Raw genomic sequence first — 27,839 nt, forward strand, 5'->3', positions numbered from 1 at the left:
CAGTCTACGAGTCCCAAATAGGACGAAACGAGCATTCTGAATCCCAGTGCTAGAAATTATCTATGTGGTAAATATATATGTCAATATTAGTTCCATGCTTACTTATAAAAGCATATTCTATACCTTTCATAATAAATAATTCAATTGTAGAGAGGAACATTGAAACTATAATAAAGTTATCGTCTTATTTGATTTGAATAGAATGTGATCGTGATTCGAATTCAACACAATTATTAGCAAGTATACCATTACTCACCTGTGAAATGACTAATTTAGTTTCTCTCAAACGATTGCTGAAAAATTTCCTTACACTTAAATAGGACTTATTTATTTAAAATTTGAACAAAAATAATACGGAACATCAACGACTGTTTTTGCATTATTCGTTAATACAGTAAATAGTAATATTACTACTTTTGAACCAATCAAATCTCAAACTAAGTTAACTATAAATGAATCCTTATCAATTATAGAAATCACTTAGATGTCTGATGAATATTAGCTGTTAACTTCCGTTTGGAACTCCTTTTCATTCACATAAGGTCGAACCCAGAAGTTTCGAAGTTTTTTTACCGAATATAGTGTAATAAAAACCATTTATAAGTTGTCCGATTTATTTCCTATAATCATTCAAACAAAAGCTTTATTATACACGTTGGAAGGACGACGAATATAACATCTGATGCCATTAACAAGTCACTTTTGATATATTTTTGATCATTAAATCTTTTAATGGATGGATTAATATTAATATTGATTTCACAAGTAGTACTTCATTCAATTCAGTCAAACCATATTCACTGAGTACTTTAAAATTGATTGACATGTATCGAATAAGTTACGCATATGTATGACAGATATTTTATGACAGGAAACAGTACACTTATTTACTAATGTTGAGTGCCATTTAGGCGTGTAAAATTTATTTATTTTATTTTTTGAAATACTATATCAAATATAACGTCATGACTGAGATTATGATATTGATTATAATAACATTTTTAACTAGACGTAACTAAATCAATGACAAAATTAACTGAACTATCTGGTAATTCATAGATATTGTGAGGATACAGTAGACTATATGGGTCTATATGCATATATATATATATATATATATATATATATATATATATATATATATGCCTATTGACGTTGAGTCTCCACTGAAGTTTCACTTTCGTTCAGCATATTCCACAAGGTTACTCAATCAAAATAGCTTCACACTGATTCAACGGAAATAATAATCGTAAATACGAAGTTGGAGTCTCAGTATGAATGTAAACACCAAAAATAAAACATTGACAACTAGGAAATAACAGTCTCCAGTAAATTTCATTAAGATTATGAACCGATCTATGTTAGACCACCATCAAAAGCCTGGAAGTACCCGACAGCCGCTTTGTCCTAGTATAGGACTCCTCGGCAGTGGGTATGCACCATCCTACATGCGGGAATCGAACCCAAGAGCTTAGTAGTGTAAAGTTACTGTGTATCCACTGTGGACTATTAAAGACAATGGGTTTTGTCCTGCTTATTAAATGGATGAGTCCTACTTAGGTGGTCTGGATTATGACAACATAGAGGTCTATTAATTCTTGATTTCTAAACACTCGTTAACTGTTGTCGATTCGTATTGGGAACTCTCTTTAGACTTAAATTGATATAGTAAGTGGATCAATGTTGGATCAACATTGAAAACCTGGAAGCGCTGAACTGCCGTTTCGTACTAGTACAGAACTCTTCAGAAGTGCGCACTCACGAACCCGCATACAGGACTCGAATCCAGAACTTTCGGTCTTTCGCACGAACCCTTAACTCTATACTAATAATTATCATGTGCTCACTGACTGACTCCAAGATGAATTTTTAGAATTCTGGCGAGAAGCCGTGGACAGTGAAGTTCAGCCATGTCTGCTGTGAGGCGGCTACTCACTGAAGACAGTGGTGAATGGTCGTGCAATATCGTGTTTTGATGGAATCTAAACATTAACACCGTTGGATGCCTGCTCACTGATCTAGAAGTTAAGTGTTCACGCACGAGACCGAAGGTCCTGAATTCGAGTCCCATATGCGGGATCGTGGGTGCGCAGTGCTGAGTAGTTCTATACTATTAAGGAACAGCCGTTCAGTGCTTCCAGGTTTTCATTGGTAGTCTAATATCAATCGATTCATGATCTCAATCAAAAACGTAACACTCTATATGACCCTATACTGATAAGTATCTTTAAATTACTAGCTGAAATAATATTTAAAGCAAAAACTTCTTTCGAATGCTGAAAGCATTTAATCTTGTTTGAACACATTCTTAAATCCATATACTAAGCGTTTATGATACTACCAACATAAGATGTCAAAAGTTAGCCTAACTTGGGACCTTTAAATAATATTTATTCAGTATTTATCGCATACTTCATATAAAGGGATTATCTACCATAGACTTTGTGTTTTCAGCTGTGTAGCTTAACAATAATAAAAATTTTCACCAAACGCTATTGTTAGGTTTATAAATACTTATTTGTCACATTTGAAACTCGATCCCTATTCACCTAACCTTCAATTGCTGTCTGACCACTCAAGAAGATAATTTTATTCGAACTTAGTAAAACCTACAAAATTGGTCTCGTTATCACACACAGAATTCAGGTCAAAAGTTCATAAGCATAGATACTATCCTATATTGTAACTTGGTAACGTCTAATTTAGTAAAGACTAATTATTCCAACACCTCTAATGAATTTATACATGCCAATTTAAGCCTCAAAAAACTTTCTCACGTATCGACTTGCGTGTATGTATCTATGTGCTAAAAGACGTTAGTGATGAAATAAATATCTGTTAACTAAATTAGGAAGTTGTAAAGAAATCTAAAATATCACGAATAGAACATTCACTTATTTCTATAATTAGATTTTTAGTTAATAAAAGGTAGTTTAAGAAATAGTCGAATCACATCCTTATTTAGAAGGATTGCTAGGATGTCTTAAGGATAAAATATGATTATTTCTATTATATGTAAAATGGAAATTCTATCATGTTCTTCTACAGTTTTCAATATGTTAGATACTGCCATGGATAAGATATTACACTAGGCACGAAAATCTTTCGAAATTTGCCAAAATCGAACGCTATATTGTTACTGCTTTCATTCACTCCAAGTAGGTAAAAACAAGCAACTACTTTTTTCATTTTCTGTATAAAAATATAAGGAAAAGTTATTGAATAGACTAGAGATAAACTCCACTGTCGATCGCTATTTTGACCTTGTACCCGGCAATCAATTTGAATGAAACGGGAATTATTGTTTACCAATAGTAAACCTTAAAGGATGGAGTTTTCGTTCTGTTTGGTCTTTCGCCAGTTTATCGGTGTTGCGGCAGTGTTTGATGTTCCAGTATGGTGGAATATCTTAATTCATGCGACGTTTTGGATACTTGCCGGAATTTTTCTGACGATTTTTGTGTTTCATTGGGTCAGTGTATACTTTATAGCATACTTACTTGTTTTATGTAATAATTTCCTAAATTCTCTTAAGTAACTTCTTTGGGTACTAAAAACCATAGTTCTGTTTCTAAATGGAATCAGTGTGTTGCCATCCTAGATGTGATATATGTGTGAATATTATTCCCTAAGCTCTTCATATGAAGTTGCCGAAAAATATAAGGAAAAACTATTCGATTTATTTTGTACACATTAGTATAGTATAGCAAGGGTGTAAAGGAATTGAATAGACTGAATGTTGTAAATATATACCTTATGTGAATGAACATTCTACAACATTGATTGTGACGACAGTTCAAACGGCCAGAAACAAGTTATTACATAATGGATAAACGTTGATAGGACTAAAATGAGTAGAGCTCAGTAGATAAAATAAGATAAATAATTTGGTAGGTAGCTGAAATAAAAATCAGTGACGTAATAAATGCAAGAAAGAGTAAAAAAATTAAGATACAGCGAAGGGATCTTTGTCACCAAAGCAAGGTAAGGAAAGATTAATAACCATCTCCTTTTGAACACATAAGTCAGGTTTTTGTTGCCAGATAGCAACGGATTCAGAATACTGGAGTTTGGCTGCTTACTAGTCACCTTGAAAGATTGCAAAGTATCGACCTGATGTCCTGTATCAAGGAGGTGTTTAGTAATTGCACTGTTTAGAATCTTTCTCTTATTCTGAGGCTTTTTGGAACATGTTCAAAAAATTTAAGATATGCCCTCCTTTATGCTAGGCCAATGTAGCTGCTTTGGGAGGTACACATAAATTTATAAATACAGTTGGCGGTAACATGAAAGGGATGCTTGTCAACCATTGATTGAGTTATTGAATATGTTGTTTTATACAAAACTAAAAGTTTGGCTAGCGCAGTGTTCAGTCTCCAGCTGATTGTGTTTACGACATCATCACCTTTGAAGTTAAGATTTATGAATACTGGATTTTTGTTGACCGTAATTACTTCCGTCTTGTCTTCTTTTGGCTTTTTATATTTGCCAATACATTTTTGTAGGTAGCCGTTGTCTCTTAGGCATTTTTCAACGTTCATTAATTCTTCTTCCAGTCTGTCGATGGTATATATTCTTCCTACCTTATCAAATAGTGTTTTAACCAATGCCTTCTTGTAACTGATTGAACAAAAACTATTGAAATTCAGATAAAAGCCATTCCAAATACTTTTTCGAAAAACCGAACGTTGAACTGTTCATATCGATAATATATTTGAAAGCATGATGAGACTCAGACACATTTTTTGGGTAATGTCCCCTTTTATTCTCCCTTTTTAGATTTACTGGTTCAGAGCACAACCGTCAAAACTAAATAAAGCCTCAAAGCTTTCATTAATCAAACTATTCACTAAATGCTTTCTTACCAAATACTATAAACAACGACAGAAATCTCAGTCCATCCTGCTACAGACGTGTCAACTGAAGCTCAGACAGTCATGATCAATAAAAAATAACAGCATAACATATATCACACCTCTAATTAATTTCACGATAGAAGTTACTCCAAAATATATACAATTTGGTGACTAAATATGCGAAAACATGACTGCAATCACTGAGTACGATACACTTAATTGATTTGGCAACGTAGAGTTTATCTCCATTCGTCGAATGTTTACTATCATAGTGTTTTTCTTGAGTGTAAAGTGATAAAGATGTTAGAAATTGAATAAAATAGGGATCGAGTGTTACATGCTTTTACTGGTCGTTTGTAATAGAAAATGTCTTTAGGATTATAGAAATATACTCTACAACTTATTGATTCGTATTATTCAGTTTACAATAGTTCAGTTATTTTTGCTAAAACAATTTACAATATACACTAGGTAGACTAATTACATATTTCAAATGATTTACCTTAGATACAAACAAATAAGAGAGTAAATCATTTTGTGTATTGGTTATTGGAATCTTCTCGTTCATGTTTAGGACTGCAATTGGCCAGTCTCTCATTGGCATATGTGCATCCTGTACAGATTGCCTTGATACTACCTTCAGTCACAAGCGTTATAAGTAAAGATGGGTAGCGAACAGTGTTGGGATCGAATCCCAGAATGACACACTAAATCTGGGATACAGGCACATCTAGTCAATCAGTCCCAAAATAGGACGAAACGCGAATTCTGGTTTCCACTGCCAGCAACCATCCATCTCTGCTCCTTAGCGAATAACTGATTATAGAACCAGTTGATATATAGTCAACTTAAACTTTAAATGATTTTAAAGTAATAGGCATTTAACTACTAATGCTATTACTTATTGATTTAACCATATCACCCTGATTTCAAATATTGAATGTAATGTTATGGATATTTGCCATCAAAATATTTATACCGTGTTTACGCAGTTATCCAATATTAATTAAATTATAAATGGTTTTTTAGATGATATCAGCGTACTTCGATGACTATTAATAAATAAGTAAAGAACTGAATCCCTCAGCTATTGATTAGGATCTCTGTAGTAATGGTTCAATTGCTAATACTATGGAAGATTTGGGCAAATCACCGAATTTTATCGTTAACATTACTGACTGATCTAAATTGGACGACTAATGAAAACGAGGAAGCACTGGACAGTTATCTCATGGTAGTATGGAACTTTTCAGAAGTATTGATACACGGCCTCATTTCTAAACTTCAGGTCTCACGACAGGCACATAACCATTTAGACCAATTAGCCATTATCTGACAGTTTACATGTCTAACCTCAACCAGTTAATGAAATTGTACAGTCATCTTGTTTAACTAAGATTTTTGAGGTGTAAACGGAAAAATTCGATGATCTCCACAAACTCACTATACTGGGAATAATCATGTGCTCACTAGTGACCAATGTATAGAGGTAATTCCACAAATTCTAGTGAGAAGCCATTAGCAGTGTAGTTCAACCACAACCGATTTGAGTGAGTTATCCACTAATGTCATACAATGACGTGAATTGATTGAAGTCGAATATTTAAAACATTTGATCCTGATTCAGTACTCTAAAGGTAAAGCGCCTATCATGAGACCTGAGGTTTATGAGTTCGATCTCTAATAGATTCGTGAATCAGGACTGTTAAGGAATTCCATATTATTATAATACAGCTATCCTGTGATTTCTAGTTTTCAACGTTTATCCAGTTTAAGTCGGTTAATGATCTGTTAAGAATTCTTATTACCATTCTTCGACAAACTTTTATTTTCTTAAGTAACTAATTAAACAACTGGAAAAAATAAGTCAAATTAACTGGCTTTAGAAACATTAACACAATTATTAATTATATTCAAACGGCCTAATTTGTTTTGCTTTAAAAATCCCAAGGTCATAAATTGTATAATATCGTATTATAATGGTTTATTCCAGTTGCTAAATGAGCGACAATATAAAAAGATTGATGTAGGCTTTTTTAAAGTTATTTTATAAATGAAATGTAGTTTAAAACTATTATCATTATTTTTATTTAAACCGATTTATTTATGCTTTGAAACAAGTGAAGAAAGAACTAAAAGATTGTTACTTATTACATCTAAAGATAATCGTCTTCGTGAATTGAAAGTCAACCTTAAAATCAATAAAATCGGGGATTGGTGAATAGATGTTTCCTCTTCAGTGGAATATGCACTTAACTCACCGGAAATCGAAATCACTACCGTTCAGTTCCGTAATTAGTACGTTTATTTTTAAACACCTAATTTTAAAATTTAATAACCCATATTTCCTGTTTCAACCAGTGTATGAAACAACTTAATAGTCAACTACTCTCCGTCATGTTTAACATTTTTGCTGACTCGTTTCGATGACAAACATTAGTAATGAGATAATTATCGTCAAGTTACATATACACACACTAGCTGATGTACTTATAATATACGTATAACTGTATGGATTATCCATCAATAAGATTTGGGAGTCGCCTTTCAAATTGTGTATTTTGATAACATTATCAAACACAGAGGTCATAACTTTACATGATCAGTACATGAATGACTCAAATATCGTGATTTTTTTGTTAAGCTTCATTGGCCATTATGAACTATGTGTAATTCATTAAGGAATTATTTGTAGGATATTTGAAAAAAAACTTGAAGCATCCCATTAGGCAAAATGAAAAAAAATTATTTGTGTAGCGTCTACATAATCATTATTAACTTAGATATACTCATGAATTCAACTATTAATCATTATTGTTGTGAACACTAACATTCAACATGAATCAGCACACGTTGTGTACAGATTTTCATTCATTTACTATAAAACTTGGGTAAAACTCTCTTCATTCTTCCTTTCCTACCTCTAACACTCACTATCAAATAATGTTAACCAATCATAATCAACTAGGTTGTATGGAAAGAAAAATTGTATTGAATGAATAGTGAAGCAATCCAAATAAATTACTCCGCCCGTAAATCATTTCAATTCTCTACACCACTCTACTAAACTTTTTCTTCTCAATCAAAATGATGTTCATCAATCTATCTATCTATCTAACTACAACTGTCCATCCATTTGATCAGTTATTTATGTTGTGTATGTTTCTCTCAGTCTAACCATTTATAATATGTCCATCATACCATCTATATCCATCTAACTTATCTATTTATTTATTGTTACAATAAAGTAAATTGTATGCACAGAAGCTGTATTATGATTGCATGTGTGGTCTGTGATTGATGTGTGTCTTTACATATAACTCGCCACTAATAATTGTAATATAATGACAACACTATTAATCATGATGATAACCATAAAATTTTATTTGTAAAAGGCCATCGAAATCATGTCACATATATGATTCGTTTATTTTTGTCATAACAACAATTAGACTGTGGTTAATAATAATAATAAATAACAAAGAGGAATAATCATCAATACATAATTGTCTGTTTAAAGAAACAGATTTCTATAGTGAAGAAGAAAATAAATATTTTGAGGGGAAAAAAGACGGAGTATAAGAAAGACAATTTTTAAAAAATGATCACAAACTAAATGTAAGACAATCTTCAAGAAGAAAGATGATGATGATAGTTAAATTGAACAGTCTTATTTCTGTTGTAAACAGTAATTTCTTTCTGGTAACATTTCATTAGTTTTATTCAAATATCCAAACCAAATTACATACCTGTATTCATAACCCAAATTATATATATATATATACATATATACATAGATTAATATTGAAAACAACACTCATCAAAATCATATCATTATTTGGATATTTCTATTTGGAATAATAATAAGTTAGTAAATTACCTCTACAATTTAATATAACAAACATATTGTGTACATGTATTTGGACAAAAATTTGGAATATATCACTTTTGTATTATTGGTAAGTATGATGTGTCTCTTATACGTTAATTTTGATATTTGAAGATGTATAATTCTATATTCAATTGATCCTAGATAAACTAAATTTCTTAATGAACTTGATCTGTGTATATTCTAGAGTTAAAATTCAATGATCCGTTACTTGAATAGTTTGTACACAATACGGTACAAACATACAGCTAACAAATCTAGTAAAATGTATAGGTAAAAATACAAAATCTAATTCAGCCTAATCGATAAAATATAGTTAGACAAATATTAAGTGTAATGTCTGAGACCTTATTATCGACAAGTTTGTGTGCATGCAATATATCAGCTTGATTATGATCAAAAGTAGAAATTTAGTTAATTCAGCTTAAATTGAATCCGTCATCCAGTATGTTTATTGTCCACATACATATTTCTGTAATTTATTTAGTGGGCAGAAAACAAGCAACATCATGCTTGAGTTAGTTGTTTGTACTCATAGAAATCCAATGTCATCAATGTTCTGATTAGATTATACTTTCTCACATTGTCAGTTATTATCCATATAATCGATAAATGACATATGAATTCTAGGTGTAATGTCGAGAAGTTGGAGTCAATTTATCATACAATGTCATATAGATTTAATAAATAAGCTTGTTATTAGTCGATAGCCTACACACAGAAGAATTATTGCATCCTTTCCAATCATTATGATATATTTTTATAGCAAAGAACTGAGTGAAAGGAAACGACAGTATCACTAAAAACACTATTTGTACAGCTAATATTTTTATTATACTACGTTTTATTTCTGGGTGCTGAATAGTTAAAATAATGACTTGGGATTTTCCTCGGGTGAAATTCTATGCTTGTTCTAAACCCACTATCAGGGAGGAGTATTCATATTCGTTAAAGTACCTAGTCATAAATCATTAGATTACAGATTCTAATCTCACCACACCAACATACACTTAAGCAGTATTCAAGTTACATTATCGCTCAGATAAACGTTAAATTCAAAGAGGAGTTCATAAATTTATGTATCAAAATCTCATGATCTAGTCGATTGCGTCTTATTTTATTTATTTATACACATAAACATTGGTACCAGGGGATACCAAATAAATATGCGCCACACAACAATGAGAGCGGTAGCAGTTATCAGTGGTTTGTGTGTGGGTTTTGATACATCCTGGGTGCCTAGGCCAATGCAGGTGGTTCTCTTACAGGGCCACACTCGGAGCCTTCGACCCGAACGTCTAATCCGTAAGGCTGTGGAGCATCGTAAGGAGATGCAGTCACATGGCAGCCAGTAACCAACGATTGGTTCATACTCTATTTGTTCCATCAGGATACTAGAACCTATGTGTACCATTGGTTTGAAATCAGGGTTTTCCAGCTCCCTTAGGTGGATCCTCCATATCCACTAACCCGGTTAAAGCTCTAGACATTCGTTTTTCGTCCTCTCAATTTTGTAATCAACACGCTCGTCGCGAGAAGTTCTTGAGTAGGACTCCCCTGGTAGTGGCTGTATACGCGTGGCTGTGTGAGAGGATTTCGAGAGGGAGAGCATATTCTGTCGACCTTCAACCGTACCAGGGCATTTGGGAGAACTGCTATTTATAATTTCCTACAATTCTAGGCAAATTAACCATACCGAAGAATAAAGATTTTTCGCATTTAACCTTTCAATAATTTAGTATATTTTTTCATTGCTTTCGTTTTAATACAAAAAGATGATTAGTGGACATTTGTTCTTTAGTTAAAGAGAAGATACGTTTTCAAAATGTATACATTCAATGAATAGTAAACTTACGGTAAAATTTTAGGCAAACTGATGCCCACGTATATGAACCTTCATTTAGATAAAACATTAGTCACATAACCTTATCGCCTTCGAATGTGTGAAATGTTGTTCTCAATTCATGATGAAGAATAATTATGTAATTAGTCCAAACATTGATTTACTGCTTAACCAAGCAAATAATTAAAAACCACGGTTTCTTCGATTTGATTGCATCATTTCTTTAAAATCCACTTATAATAGCCACGTGAGCATGAATAAAACAGTAATCTGTATGTAAATACACTGTATATGCACAAACATGTTTATCTAATTCATCTGCTTAGTTTGACTCATCATTATTATTATTGTTATTGCCATCACCTTGTTCATCAAATTATTTTAGCATTTTATTGTCTCTTTTCAAGAATTAGACAAGGAAAAATCCTTAAAAATTCCATTACATTGATTTTTCTAAATAGAAAACTCGATTTTCTCTCCCTTTATTCTGCCTTAGTCGAATAAGACACAAATAGATTATGCAAGATGAGTATGTATTTATTTCTGTCAATAACACATGCATAATGATAGATGAAGATATCAAATAAAGCAATGAGAGGTGTTATGTTTTTCAGTTTAGTAAAATCGCACCTACAAATAAAAGTGATTTATCTGAGGCTATGAACAAGAGTGACAACATTACAGATCATGTTTTGCTATATGTAACTCACCAAGTACAAGTGTTTATAATCGGCCTGGAGTCTTATGTGAAAGTTCGCAATATAACGTGATTGCCAGATCCAATCACGTAAAGAGGTGTTCGAACCCATTACTTATTAATTGAAAGTCAAGTGCTTTAAATCATTAGACTACTTCCCCACAATGTCTCACTAAACAACCACTCCAAATATTCGGATTATCACTACACCTACTACTTTATACATTGATTTTAAATGAATTCCTTTGTGTTCTAATACCGAAATAAAAATAATGTTCAAAGCGACCAAGTCAACATCAAACATATACATACATCGTTACATATTACATTAGATTGGTCCCCGAATTCTCTGGTACGGTTGAAGGTCGACAGAATATGCTCTCCCTCTCGAAATCCTCTCACACAGCCACGCGTATACAGCCACTACCAGGGGAGTCCTACTCAAGAACTTCTCGCGACGAGCGTGTTGATTACAAAATTGAGAGGACGAAAAACGAATGTCTAGAGCTTTAACCGGGTTAGTGGATATGGAGGATCCACCTAAGGGAGCTGGAAAACCCTGATTTCAAACCAATGGTACACATAGGTTCTAGTATCCTGATGGAACAAATAGAGTATGAACCAATCGTTGGTTACTGGCTGCCATGTGACTGCATCTCCTTACGATGCTCCACAGCCTTACGGATTAGACGTTCGGGTCGAAGGCTCCGAGTGTGGCCCTGTAAGAGAACCACCTGCATTGGCCTAGGCACCCAGGATGTATCAAAACCCACACACAAATCAAGTGACTTGGGTGGTGCATATGTATTCAGTGCCGCTTTGTACCAATATTTATGTCTTCAAATAAATAAATAAACATTATGAGTATTTTTGATGAAAAAAAGACATACAAAATAACTTTTATTTACTTTTGTTATTAAGCAACTGATCCTTTTTATGATTACTGTCTAAGCCTTACAAAAAAAGAAAGTTTTCGGATTAAGATTAACAAATTATTTAACTATCTTTAAATTAATTTTCATTTGTCCTAAACGGTTAGTCGTCTTGTCTTAATTCCAAAAACAAAAAAAATCTGTGTTGTCGGAATAAAAATAAAATTGATTTATCTATTTAAATACAGAGGTTAATAATAAGTACTTAAATATATATGTATTTTTCAAACATGATACTATTTAACTATGTATGTAAACATTCAATGCACACGAATCATATTACATAAGTTAATCCTCAGTTAACTAATAGTGTCAATTGTTCAAAACAAAAGATTATATTTAGCGACTTTAAGCCATTAGAAGAAATAAGTGAAACTTTATATCGAAAAAAAATGATACAACAAAACACCTAACTTTGATTATTTAAGATAATACTGAAAGGTTATGAAAACATTTTTGTGTAGGTTTAAAGATTGAGGTTATATCAAGAAAATGAAACTTATAGTCGGGAATTAAATTAGTCAACTAGTTCTTACGTTGGTGTATAATATTATTATAATACCTAATATAATCAATGGATATCTTTTACAATGGTGTATATTAAAACTAAAAGAAATTTTCTTTTCTGTTCATGTCTTGTGTGATTAATAAATTAGTAAAAAGCGAATTATTATGTAACTTGGTTGTTTGATATATTAGCTTGTTCTAAAATGAGACCATGATAGATGTTCAGAAAACAAGCAAGATGTATCAGAGAATTAGTGCGATTCTTCATACGCATTAATTCTGTCCTAATTTATGAAAAGTATAAAATAGTAGTTCAAGAAACAAGATTGTATTTGTTGTAAGAGATGATCTCAATGAGGACTAGTCAGTTGATTGGTTCCAGTATGGAACATTTCAGTGTACACCGATGACCTGGTCAATGACTTTCTCCAGGACCTTCATGTATCGTAGTAAACTCTTAGCCATTAGAGACATTTGGTTGGGGTTCTTTCGTTTCCATACGTATCATTCTCTGTTCTAATTTTCTTTTCTTTGGTCTTCTTAACTTTCTGCTGCCAGGTATTTTACTTTCGATTCATATTGCATACTACTTATATCTATCGACATCAGTAGCGTACACCACAACTTCAGTCCATTGTTTTTAACAACTATCACTTAGTGTCGGGCTCAGCATAAATATTCATCAGTCCAAGTTGCCAAGCAACAAGAAAATGATATTCGTAGTTTACATCGTGAATTGATATTAGCTAGACCATCAGTGAAAATAGGAAGAATGTGACAGTTCTTTCTTCCTGGTACGAGACTCATCGGGACTGAACATCCATGAGCTTACCAGGGATTGACCCTACGACCTTCAGTCTCACTGGGTGTTTAGCATCTAGACCGCTGGGATGACATCCAGTGGTGTACATGTCTAAATTCTATCAATCCATGATATTGCTTCACCATCTTGCATTACCCAACGTGCTTGAACTCCACAAACTAATGAATAATAAAATTCAATTAGATGAAATCACGACAGTTTTAATAATAATGTAAATTAAAAAACTCATGATTCAGTTGAAAAATAATGAACAAAAAGTGTACTTTTGGAGATATTGATTCTCAAGATTTAAATAGATATAGTGAAATAAGATATCTCTCCCACTGTGACCAATTATTAGTCATGAACTGTAAAAAAAGTAGAGATAATGAGGAAGATCTGTGATAAGTTCTGAGGTCATGAATATGTAAAGATAAGTTCCTTATTAGGATTAAACAGCTATTCAATGCTTCCTGGTTTTTCAGTGGTTATCTGATCAAAGTCAGTTTGTGATGTGAAACTTCCAGTACAATAACTTACATAACACCCCATTATAGAAAAATAAGATACTCTCTAAGTTAAATTTTAAGTAACTACAAGTTTCTTAACAAATTAACTATTATAATATTTAGAAAACAAATTCATTCATTCATACATAAAATGTATTAATCAAAGGATGATTAAGGATAAATTCATTACAGACAGTTCTATTTATAAAAAACAAATAAAGAATAAAACAATACCAGTAAGTGTAAGTTAAACTCTCTCACAGTTCAACTCTTCTAGTCCGATAAAATAAGTTACAAACGATGAAAATAATCAGTTAATCAGTAATATCTGGATAATTATTGACTTCTACATGAAGTTTGTGCTGATGATTTCGTTCAAAAGAACGATAAAAGCTCCATGACCAAAGCATCTAGCTCAGAGAACAAAACTCCATCAAAAGTGAATGATACACTAAATCATTTGCTGTTTGTATTTAGGGTATTCAAAACCAACAGAATAATAATGAACACTAATAATAATAGTAATAATTCTTATGGAAAAGTGAAATGATAGATTTACATAATCATTCTTAAAGAAATATCTGCACAGTAATTTTCTTTAGGTTAATTATTACTATAATTTCATTTTCTAAATAACACTTTTGACGAGTATCTGTATTTTTTTTATAATCTAAACTGTCAGTCAAATTTCCAGATCATTGAAGCATACACAATAGAGAATAGAATATAGTTTTCTGATAAACGGATTCTATCTTCTACAAAAATCACATACTCACATAGAAATACATAACTACAGTGAACCTGTTCGTACATGATTAATTTATACATCGAATGCACATTTCATCATTCTTTTTGCATTACTCTTGTGGTTAATTCAGTACTGAGTACATTGTAGATTTGCATACTGACATGATTGAAGGATTTAACTGTACCAGATGTTTCTTAATCAAAAAAGTATGTTTTTGCCTTAGATGAAATGATTTAATTGCTAGATTAGACTATATATATGCGTGTATATACTTTTAGATTGCATAAAAAGATAATTTTCGAAATGAAACATTCATTCATAGTGTGTATGTCATGAATCCGAAAATTTGACGGATTTTCTGACTCTTGGAATCACGTTAATTGATATTTGATGAAATCGAGTTGATGTTTCCCTCTCCCTTTCTATCATCACTAAACATACGTCCACAAACACCAGAAATCACAACAGGCAGAAAGTAGATCAAAATTTAAGATTGGTGAATATGAGTAGTTAAATGTTGATAAATGTTCTATATGATTGTAAAATCAATATCATCAACAACCATTTTGTAGCGTCTAGAACAAATTTGCAGTAGTTTAAGGGTCCATACAAAACTGATGATTATAGTGCTAAATTTGGAGGGATCAGTAGCTTTAAGGGGTAATATATTGTCTGTAATGAAAATTAGTTAGTGTAATCGAAAATTGACGTAATTATCTCAAAGCAATTTGTACTGGTAAATGGGTGGGGGTGGAAGACAGAAAACCCTGAACCTAGGATTGGTCGTGTTTGGTACTAGTCAGCAGTAGGTCTATGTAATATAAAGGGAGCAGATGCTCTATACTGAATTCGAACTTGGATCATCCAGTTTTACTACCTTAAACGTTACTATTGAACGATTCGCGAAACAACTGACCTTCGGTAGAACTGTGATATCTCCAATTGATATATCACTGAGTGGTAATTAATGTCATGTTTATCTAGTCTTTTAGTATTGACTAAATGCTATCAATTAAACTGTAGCGTAACCACTGGTCTAAGCGAATCGATATTGTGGGTATTTAGTTGATACTATCAGACAAATAATTTTTCTGACTTACACAAGATTTATCCATGGCTTTACCTCTTATTATTGATCTCACTGTTGTCGGTCGACGTAATAGGTCATACGGTAATAGTTGTGTGAACACATACATCGAATGAACTAAATCATTAGTTCATATGAAATTGAATATAAAATATACCTGAATATTCTAATTTGTGCAGAAAATAATCTTCATATTTTAACATTTTGGTGATGATAACTGAGTAGATGTTTAGATCTGTAATGATATCAGTACCAATATTCCTGCTACGTAGTAGTATGAGCAAACATATAAGTCAGTTTTATGAATGATAACTGTATCAGGTTGATTGATAAATTTATAAATCGTACGTCGACAACTGAGCACAATCAGTAAAACCGCAACTTTTCCTTCTTTTTCAAAATTTGTCTACAATCAACCATAGTATTAGGATTTTCCAAAGAGGTGAACTAAACATTGGTTTTCTCCTAGTTTATTCAGTCACTATATCATATGTACCATAGGACCTAGTACATATGTTACAAGTTTGTATACTACATTAGTAAAGTAAGAGGAATCCCAGAGTAGTAGAAGTATTAATAACAGTAGTGAAAAAAATATTAAGTATAGACAGTATGATTTTGAAAGAGAGAACGAATTTGTGAAGTTGAAGAATAAGCATAAGATTATTTTAGATTCGAGATCTAAGGGATGGCTTAGAGTGAGATTATCCAACCCATTCCAGTTAAGTGAGTCATATCACTGATTACAATTAATGTGTATACCTTAACCAGGTTGTCTACATCTATCAACATAGCTCACTTCAACAGTCAATGAGTTCATGGATTGATTCTTCGAACCTATTCTTACATTACTCAAAATCGCATGTCAATTTAGGCAATGTAGGAATACGCAATACCTATCCTACCTTAATCAGTAAAAGATTGACAATTCATGAAGTAATTTTTTTTATACAATAAGTTTGTTTTTATCTTCATGTGTACAAAAATATGAAAACATTTTACTTATGCTCAAATAAATATCTGTGAATAGTCACGATTTAACCATATAATTTATTTTGGAAAAAATCCGTTACTGAGAACTTCCAATAATTTAGTCAAGCTAACCTTAAGTTAGTAACTGGTTTTTGAACTCAACGTGTTTTTGAACTCATAACAAAAGTTTGTTAATATAGGATTTTGTAATTTAACACCTATGACCTTTACGTGATGAATTCGATTACAACAGGTCAAATAAATAAGTTGAATCTGAATGTATAACTTCATTATTGGTTATAGCATAATAATACCTTAACTTAATGAATAATATATTGAAATATATTCGAATAAGAGCTTACTGTAAATTTTACAAATTAAAAGCTGATGTAATCAAATATGATGGACTGATCATGACCCATAAAGGAGAGTTTACTTAACAATATATGTGCTAAAATTATACGTTTGTGCGAATACTGGGAATTTTTAAGATTTAAACCATGAAGTGACGTTAGTGAGATAAACATTAAAAACCTAGAAATATCAAACAACCATCTCATCCTAGTACGAGACTCAGCAGTGTTTTTCCGCGACCCTGAACATGAGAATCAAACGTTGGGCCATCAGATGAGCTCAACCTCTAGATCATTGAGTTAGTATCCAACTGTACTATTGTCTAACATCAATCAATTCACATTATTGCACAGCTCTCATCCATTTGTTTAGGCAGAAAACTATCTCACACTTAGCATGGTTCAACTACGAAGGTCCTGCAATAAATATTCAGATGTGGGGTTGTAGATGAGCACCATTGTGAACACCAATGCTAAGACGAAACGGTCATACAGAGTCGACCAGTTCGTCAAGCAAACTTCGAAAATTCTGCAATCTCCATAAAACCCTTTACTGATAAATATCATAAACACAAAAGTATATCTACCAATTACCAATCGAAGATTTATTATAACTTCCCAAACGTAGGTTCAACTTCAAGCTGATTTGGTGACAAATCAGAGGTTTTAAACGAAAATTAGTTGAAGTTCTTAAATTTGTAATAGCTGCACTAAAAAGATAATATATCAATGTGTAACGTTTAGCTATTGACGTGGTTGAGTTTAACTTGCAGGTATGTTGTTGTATGAATGTGAATAAGATAGTTTTCAAGTGCGAAAAAAAAGAAGAGAAAGAATGGATCAAAAATTAAACAAGCACATTAAGTGAACGTATTTCTACTATTGAAGTCAGTCAACAACAATTAGCAATACACAGTAGTACATTCAATATAATCTGATGCCAAAATGAAAAAAAATCGACAGTAAAGTTTACAATGATCCACTAATTTCCTTTTAAGTGCTCCAATCCATGTAAGTTTACTGAGGCTGAGTGCCGTGTGTAAGGCTGGCTTGTACGTAACATACAGTATTATAAATTCACCTCTGTTTAAATGAATCTGATAGTGATGTAGCTGAAATCCAGTTACATTATTCTGTCTTGAAATTTTACTTTAGATTAGCTGATACTTTTAAGACAACGGAGTTGTACTTAGCGCTATAAAGAGTTATGTAAATTAATTACTTCATAAGTCATCAGTAATATAAAATGTATGCAAGTTTTACAATCTAAGGTGTTGAAAGTGAAATAAATGGATATTTTGTGAGTATCCAATCGAATATAACACTTTTAGTGCCATTACAAATTAAGCTATTAGTCTTTTGTTCCCATTTATTTAATGAAACTATGATTTTATGTAATCCTAATAACATTTGAATGATCTACTTGATAGTGAATTCATTTAAAATATATTTAGATACAGGAAACCAGTTGATAAGTCACATTTTAACTCAATATAGAATATACATATCTTATCTGTAAGTGGATTACTTAATTCAGTAATTAATTTTTTAAAAATCTCTTCTATAGTTAAGCTCATACTATTAGTTTCGACTACAAACCATATCTTTATATATGAAAGGTTGACAAGCATATCGGAACACTTAATCTAAAATAATTGATAAGTGTTGAAGTCTTTTACTCAGTACTTAATAGGCTTATGATTTAACCAGTATGTCTTATTATTATTATTATTTATTCAGTTCTATTAATTAAAAATTGAATAAAATGAGTTTACAATTAATGACCAGTATAACAAATCTGTTTTTTATACCTAAACCTTCTGTCAATCAAATGACAAATAAATAAATAAAAGCTATTGAACAATATGATTTTACTATGAAATAATAAAGTTTGAGTAATATAAATTAGTTATGCATAGAAAATCCAATGAACGAAATATATATCTACCTTTGAGTTGTGTATTCGAACTGAGGAAGACTGAAAAGCTTATTACTTTTCGAGTTCGATCTAATATGATCATTAGACATTCAGGTTTGTTTTTTAAAAGAGGGAAATGATAAATAAAGCAATCAGCTATATATAAAAATTTAAAATCAATGAAAGCATTGGATTCATTAAGTGCTAAAATCTTTCTACTCCTGATAATTGTTTATCTATCAATTTTCATTACGAAATGCTGTTGTATTTAAATTTAACCATGATCATTTCAATCTATACGTAACACTTGTACTCTAAAACAAAATCATCTGATTGATTCATATAAGTCAATGAATTTGAAGCTGTTTTATTTATTCTTTACAGATCACAATTTGAACTACAAACTTAATTCTGTAAATTAATTCAAGAAGAAAAATGATTTGGAGATTATTTTCAATTAAAGCTTTTGTATTTTGGACTATACTACTTATAAGGGAGGTTCTTCTCTCTGGTAAGTAACACTATATTTATATATGTAAAGCATTTACTATTAATATTTTGTTAACAATCTTTCATATGTATCCGAAATATATTTCTTGATATCATCTACAAACATAATATTTGTAAAATGACGATTTTGCCCAGTGTTTATGGGAATCGGCAGATAATTCATTCATAAATATAAACATTTAGCTTTATTAATCATACTACTACACACTGGTCATAGAATGTTTGATTGCGGTTTCTTTATCTTTCTTCCCTATTAACATCTACCAACTAGATATATGTCAGCTTCAAATATTAAAGAAGGTATTTAATGACCTTCTTAGCATTTCAGTTAAGCAGTTATATTAAATTAGATTTATTGCAAAAGATTGGTAGTCACAGTCAAAACACTAACCTCTGTTTAAATACCGTCGTTTGAAGTGATTCTGAGTGTAATATAGAATAATGCAAGTTTGAAGTTCACTGGGACCATCATTTGCCAGCATATTACAGATGCACTTTATTCAGAAGTGCCATCAAGCATTAAATTCTGATACGGAGCTTTCTCGCCATTCTCCACAATTACTTAACATCAACAGCGTAGACTAGTTACCATATTCCAACGGAATTCGATCAGCACTATGAACTGAACAACAGGACATTGATTGTTACTCGCTTATCACTTAATGTTGTATGAGTAGCAATATAATTAGTGGGATGTTTAGAAATATTTAATACTTGATTTCATGTTATGTTAATATAACTGAAAACCTTTTTACTTAAAATGGTTACATAAAGTGTAAAACTAATTTCAAAACATATTTATTTGTTCACAAAATTTATCTACAAAATACTGAATTATCCATAAAAACGTCAGCTTAATTCTTGATTGCCTTCAATTTGATAAAAAAACTGTAGAATCAACTAATAATCCTTGATTATACTCTCATAGTATTTCCTGGATGTTTTTTTTTAATTTAACACCGTTGAATACCAGCTCAGTGATCCAACGGTTAAATGTTCGCGTGCGAGAGCGAAAGTCCCGGACTGAAACCCCGAGAGTGTAATCGTGGATGAGCCGTGGTCAGAAGTCCCACAATAGGACGAAACAGCCGTCCACTACTTCAAGGTTTTCAATGTTGGTCTAACTTCAATCGATTCATGATCTCAATCAAAAACTTAATAATCTTCACAACCCGATATTGATAATTTAACAATATTAAAACAAATGGAGCATCATATTCGAAATAAGTTTGTTCTATATAAAATTAGTTTTATATCTGACAAGCATAGATACTCTCTTCACCTATTTATCTACCTTTAACTAACCTGTTTCTCGTCTAATACAGATCTCTCTATATATATGTAATGAAAATAAAGTAGATAGTCCTTTTTGCCATGAATTTCACTTTTACACATCAAGATTTTGTAAATGTGTATTTTTTTTTATTGTGGATATATCAAAACATTCACTGATTTAAAATACGATAATTGTGCAGTTAGAAAAAATTAATATTAGACTTGATTGCGCATAGAAATATATTTTTTTAAATAAACTGTCGCTTGACACATTTCAATGTTAGAAAACAAAATATTCAATCCTAGACAATTTTGGTAAGTGTCATCTTTTCACCTGACCTCATAGAGAATAATAACTACCTACAGTAAAATCGTTATATATATATACTTTTATTATTGTTAGTATTTTATTTTTACAGTCTACAAATAAACATGAAAATCTAGGCAGAATCTTGTGAAGCAACTATTTGTTTGTTTGTTTTTTCAGAGGGAATATATTCTGATCCACCCTAAAGTAAAACTACTTTCCACCTGCATATTACTTGAATATATCCGATATAAAAACAATTTTTAGAGAGAAGGTAAATATAATAACACTACCTATCAACTTGTCACTCCTAATCTCGAGTATCAGGCACCCTACTGTTATTGTCGTATTATAAATGCATCATCTATACACAGATAAATGCTTATATATTCACATATTTGTCAAAATAACCATATAATAAAATATAATGGTTATAAATAGATGATTACTTAAAGTCACGTGTTTGTAGCTAAGGTGAGTTTTCCCTTGTCATTGTCTGATAACAGCAAATACATCAGTATCACTAGTATCTAAACAACAACAAGAAAAGGAATAGAAAAATGAAATACTGATTGGAATAATTGGTTTTTATTAATTTTAACAAACGCCATTTCAAGGAGTAAAAAAATAAACAATACTGACTAACAGTCAACCATATAAATAAATAAATAAAAAGTTCAAATTTCACAGATTGATTAAAAGTTTACACTTTGAGTTATTATTATTATTTGTACACAGATACTATTTAATAAACTGCATTTTAGTTGATAAAAATAAACAGTTAAAATGATGGATAATTTACTACTTTCTTATTTGATAAGTAGTTTTCAAAATGGTTGAGATTATTGTTCCCGTAAATGCATTATTTGTTATCAATATAATTAAAAATGATGAACATTTTGCATAATTCAAAAATAGATGGATAGTGGCTAGCAGTGGAATCCAGGATGCGCGTTTCGTCCTACTTGGTACTCGTCAGCTAGATATACATGATATATCGAGGTAATCCGCACAGGATGCACATATGCCAACAAGAAACTGATCAATTACAGTCCCAATCAACAATGGGAAGATAAAAGTAAAACAACACCAAGTGAATTTTGCATAATTCATTATTATTTAGATTATCTAAAATCATAAAAGATCCATAATATTATGTCAAACATTTTAAGGAAATTCATTTTACGTTCGTATTTTTGATAACATGTGAATAAGTTGATAATGAACAATAATGGAACACTTTTTGTAAACGAAATGCAATAAGAAAATTATTTGAAGCGATTTCTGTAGGAGCAAACCAAGTGTTGTCGTCAACAAACGACATGGATATCTATTTTCAGTTATGAGTTTTTAATATGTTAGTAGTACTGATATTGATATTAGTATTATTATAATAAGTTAATACATATTTTTTTAATTACAAGCTTACTTGTTCGCAAACTATGCTTCATATAAACTAATATGAAAACAATAATCATCCCTAAAAAATCCATAGAATTTCTTGTAATGAAAATCAAATCCAATAAATTTATACCAGTTACAGATTTTCAAAAGTATGACCCGTAAAGAAATCAGAATTTGATTAACTTAATATTCATATTAACCTTGAGTTTTATGTACGAAAGTTATTCACCTAACTTGACTCGTCAGTACAGGGTTGTGAAGGTTGTTGTGTTTTAATTAAGATCATGAACCGACTTATATTAAACCACCAATGGAAACCTATAAGCACTCTACGGTTGTTTCGTCACAGTATGGAACTCAGCAGTGCTCATACACGATCGCGCACGCAAGATTCAAGCCCAGGTCCTTCGGTCTCACACGCAAACGCTTAAATTCAATACCAATGATTCGGAATCAGACTAATCCACAGTACTGCGCGACCAGCTTTCATTGTCTTTGGTGTGTAACTGCTTCAAACATGACACGATTAAACTCCAAACCGAAGGTCCTAATCTCGAATCACGCACTCAGGATCATGGCTACACACTGCTAATGAGCTCCATACTATAATGAAATGGCCGTCCAATGCTTCCAGGTTTTCTATGGTCATTTAACATTAACTTATATTAGAAGAAAACCCTTGTCTGACACTAAAATTGTAACGAGATCCAATTATAAAATGGATACATTTCAGATATGATAGAAATTTGTTGATTGGTAATCAATAAAAAATCAATGATTCTACTTTGCAAGCTTTCAAATATACTTACATCCTCAAAAAGACACTTATTGTTTATGAGGAATCAATTCATAACATCAATTACCAATAATACATATATAACAACTAAGATGCTCGAAATGCCTATTTTTCAAGATAGTAAACTTATAATAAATGTATAAGTTATTTTCAGTTGGCACCTACTATGACTAATATTTAAATATATTTATGAAATCATTTTTAGTTATTTTATTTTATTTATTTATTTATTTTAACACATAGACATTGGTACAAGGAGGCACCAAATACATATGCGCCACACCGATCTCACTTGATATGTGTGAGGGCTGTGGTTCTCTTACATGGCCACACTCGAAGCCTTTGACCTGAAGGTCTGATGCACAAGGCAGTGGGGCAACGTAAGGAGATGCAGCCCCATGGTAGCCGGTGACCAACGATTGGTTTCTATGCCATTTGTGGTTTCAGGATACTGGAGCCCATGTGTATCATTGGTTTGGAATGAGGGTTTTCCAATTCCCCTAGGTGGAAACTCCATGTCCACCAACCCGGTTAGAGCGCTGGACATTCGCTTTTCATCCTCTATATACGCGTGGCCATGTGAGAGCATTTTGAGAGGGAGAGCGGACTCTCCCCACTCTCAGCGAAATAGACACTGATATAAAACATATTTAAAATTATTTTCAAATTATATATTTACAGTTGAACACCCCAGTAAACATTAATTAGTATAGATAATATGCGATAAAATCTTTCACATAAGAATATGATACTTGAAATACAAAAATATTCAAGTGTAATTCAAAATTTTTGATGATGTGCTCAATAAAATTGCTCTTTTTTCACTTTTTGTTTCCATTTCATGAATTTTATTTCTACATTTCATCTCCATTTTAATCAGCAATAAAAAAATAGAGAAATATAATACATTTCCCGATATAAATAAAAACAGTCGAAAAAGAAATACAATCAATTGTTCCATTTCATGGGAATTAAAACTTAGCCAAAATAATTCCCAAATTGTTCACTGTTAATTTACTTAAATCTGTTACCCCCTCTTGGGTTATAGACTCCCGATCAAAGATGATTATAAACTTATTGAAATATTTGTTGATTCTGACACTTAATTCATTATTGCTTTTTTATGGTTTATTTTGAAATCATTAGTCACATTAATGTATTTACCAATCTATTCCCTTACTCATTCACAAACGTATACATATATACACACTTATATAGAAGTGTATATATATTGGTAGATCAAATGTAAAATTGCGTGACTATTTGTAATATTATCAATTCTTTTATACGGTAGATATAAAAAGAATTATTTTTGTTTTAAATTATTTTGTTCAACAATGGAGAATACAGAAGGGTGTAGTATCTTAGACCTATACATTTATTTATTCATTTCTTAACGGAAAAGTTTTTCCGAGCAATTTTTTCAGGTTTGAAGTGAGCGGATATTGTAAGCACCTTTTTTTTTCTCGTTTTATCTTCATTCTTATAGAATCGACGGCATAAATCATCTTTAAAAAAGCTTTAGAAAGGTATTGTTGATGAATAGTTGATAATAAGTCAGAGAAAAAAAACGCCCTGTCCACTAAGTGTTGATAAGTCATATCATTGGGTAAATTTTAAAAAAATCGTTTAAGAATTACAAACTTTAGATATGGAGTTTTTTCAATCTATGAAAATTATGTAAATTGTAGTTCAATTCACAAATTGATCTTAACTAGATGATTCATTGCATTGCTAAAGAGTCCTATACAAAACAAATGTCCAGTGCTTCCTGGTATTCACTGGTGGTCTAGCTTAGATTAGTAAATAATTAATTTTGAAGTTTTCTTTTCATTTTATGGGTATATTGATGATACGCATAGACGAAATGCAATATTTCGTAGTCATTCGTACAGATGTTTTTTTCATTTTATCCATGACAAGCTCTTGAAAATCTTCTATGTTACTCTTAAAGTTCATTTAAAGAGCTGAAATACTGTCAACATCTGAAGTTATTGATATTTATAATTTCAACTATTTTATTCCACTCTTGAGTCTATACACATAATGCTAACTTCTTGATCTCAATTCAAACTCCTATATGGTTAAGAGTTAACATCGTGCATTATTTGCCGATGCTGGGACTGGTTGGAAAAAGCGCAGACGTGGTCAGTGTATGAAATGGTGTCGTGGTATGAAAAAAAGATGCAAAAAGCTGGCTTCTGTTGATCCTTCACGACTCCCTGGTTGGGGTCCTAGAGATGGTGCAACACAGTGGCTAGAGACGTTATCAGATATGGCTCAGAATAGAAGCCAGTGGCGGTCCTGCTGTAACCTTCCTTTACTTTCTTCATAAGACGTGGTTGTTTCTTCCTTAACTGAAAATTTCTTCTGACTGTGCATTTCTTTCTCCCCCATTATTATTATTACACTACCTTACAGTAATCTGTTCGTTATTGTCCTTTTTTACGCTCCTTACCTCTTTTTCTTCTCTTCAAATTCTCATTGTTTTGCGTGGCGCATATATATTTGGTGCCCTCTTGTACGAATATGTATGTGTTCAAATAAATAAGTAAATAAATAAATAAATAAGAGTTCACGTTGTTGACAAGTTTAAAGTCCTGATGATATAGCTTACTAATTGAGATCAGTTTTTGATTGTTATTTTTAAAAAAATATCTCTCTTTCATTATGTAAGCAGACCTATGATATCCAAAGTTTACCAATACTTTAAAATCATACTTCATATAAATGTAATTTCCAAAAGTTGACCAAATTTACAATTTATAATTTATCTAATTACAATAATATTATATTTCTATATTCATTTGTAATATTGTGGTGCGTGCTACTTATATTGACATAAGTAGTATATAACGTGAGTCAGTAATGTAATGTCTGGCAGCAGAAGATTGAGAAGATCAAGAAAAGAAGAACAAGAAGAGAAAGCAATTAGTATAGAAATGCAAAAACAATGAAGTTTGAGATAATTATTGAACATTTTGCAAATTAATTATTATAGTATAGCTTTTCTGTTTTACCAAGTAACTCTGTAATGTTGTGCTCAATATAATTCGGTTGTCTTCACCTGTGTTCTCCTTCACTACAATATCATTTACAACTCAATTAAAACTATATTTTAATTTTGGCAATCATTAATTGATCCTTAAAATGATCTATTAAGTTATATAACTTAATTGTTTATTTAATAAGTTTCAACTAGTATTATATATTTTTTCAGCAGGGGTTTGTGCAGATTTTAGGAATTTCACAGATTGAAATCATGAGTCAATTGAAGCTAGACCACCATGGAAAACCTGGAAGCACTAGATGGCCGTTTCGTCCTGGTATAGGACTCCTCAACAGTGTGCATCCACGATCCCGCACCCCCATGAAATTCAAACCCAGGACCTATCAGTCTCGCGCCAGGACGAAACGGCCGTCCAGTGCTTCCAGGTTTTCCATGGTGGTCTAGCATCAGTTGACTCATGATTTCAATCTGTGAAATATATTTTTTCATTAATAAAATAATAATAATCTAATTATCAATTTGACTAACACTATGTTTCCATAGTTTTTATTTATTATATTTTATTGATTATTGATCAAATTTATTTACATAGAATAAACAATTAATTAATTTAGAATATATTTTTTCATTAATATTTCATATAATTAAATGTTTAAATTTAGTTATATAAAGGTCAATTAAAAAAGCTTATTTCATTAGTATTGTCTGTAACTGAATAATCGATTTATAATGTAATAAATAAAGTATACAAGAGATTAGATCAATTCATTGTCCAAATGTATAAAAAAATTCTAGATGTATATTTACAATATCTACATTGGTATTTTATATTAATCTGTGAATGTTGATTATGTCAGTATGAGTGATATATATATATATATATCTTGTGTTGAAAGGAGCTAGTATAAAACATTAAAAATATTGTGTATTAAAATTAATCTTTAGAATGAATTTTTCTAAACGGTTTAGTCAGGCAGCTACAATGTAGGACCAGGCACATATATGTATCAGTCCATGTTGACATACATCATTAGCACTACAAGATAAATACCAAATTCATGGAAGTACTCAATTCAGTGGTGGTAGTATATAAAAGAAAGATTGCATATATGGACATAGTAGAAGAAGAAAGAATTAGTTGGTAGAAAGAAATATATCAAGCAATTTTAATCTCTTAGTTTAAGTGAAGACAAAGAGTGTATACACCTTAAGCCATTGTGATGGATTCTGAGCCGTGTCATCCAGAATCTTCAACCCTTGGTTGTGATAGTCATGCGGACCCAAACCAAGTAGTTTGCATCTACTAACATGGCTCAGACCATAAGTTAATGACTTCAAGAACTGATGCCACGTTTCGGTTTGGCGGCCCCTAACTTTCTTTCAACCGTGTCCAACACTAGTCAGCATTGCGCGTCGTGATAGTT

General features: G+C 31.5%; 1 protein-coding gene across 1 annotated transcript in view; it reads left to right on the top strand.

Moving 5' to 3' along the window:
* The first annotated feature begins 7,785 nt into the window (after positions 1-7,785).
* Positions 7,786-27,839, top strand: part of FGFRL1 (Fibroblast growth factor receptor-like 1) — a 72,300-nt gene continuing 52,246 nt past the window's right edge. Inside the window, exons 1-2 of the mRNA XM_012936316.3 lie at positions 7,786-8,815; positions 19,498-19,624. Coding sequence (XP_012791770.2) covers positions 19,549-19,624 — 76 coding nt within the window. The 5' untranslated portion in view covers positions 7,786-8,815; positions 19,498-19,548. The remainder of the gene's footprint in view (positions 8,816-19,497; positions 19,625-27,839) is intronic.

The sequence above is a fragment of the Schistosoma haematobium genome, chromosome 4, assembly GCF_000699445.3.
Source record: "Schistosoma haematobium chromosome 4, whole genome shotgun sequence".
NCBI lineage: Eukaryota > Metazoa > Platyhelminthes > Trematoda > Strigeidida > Schistosomatidae > Schistosoma > Schistosoma haematobium.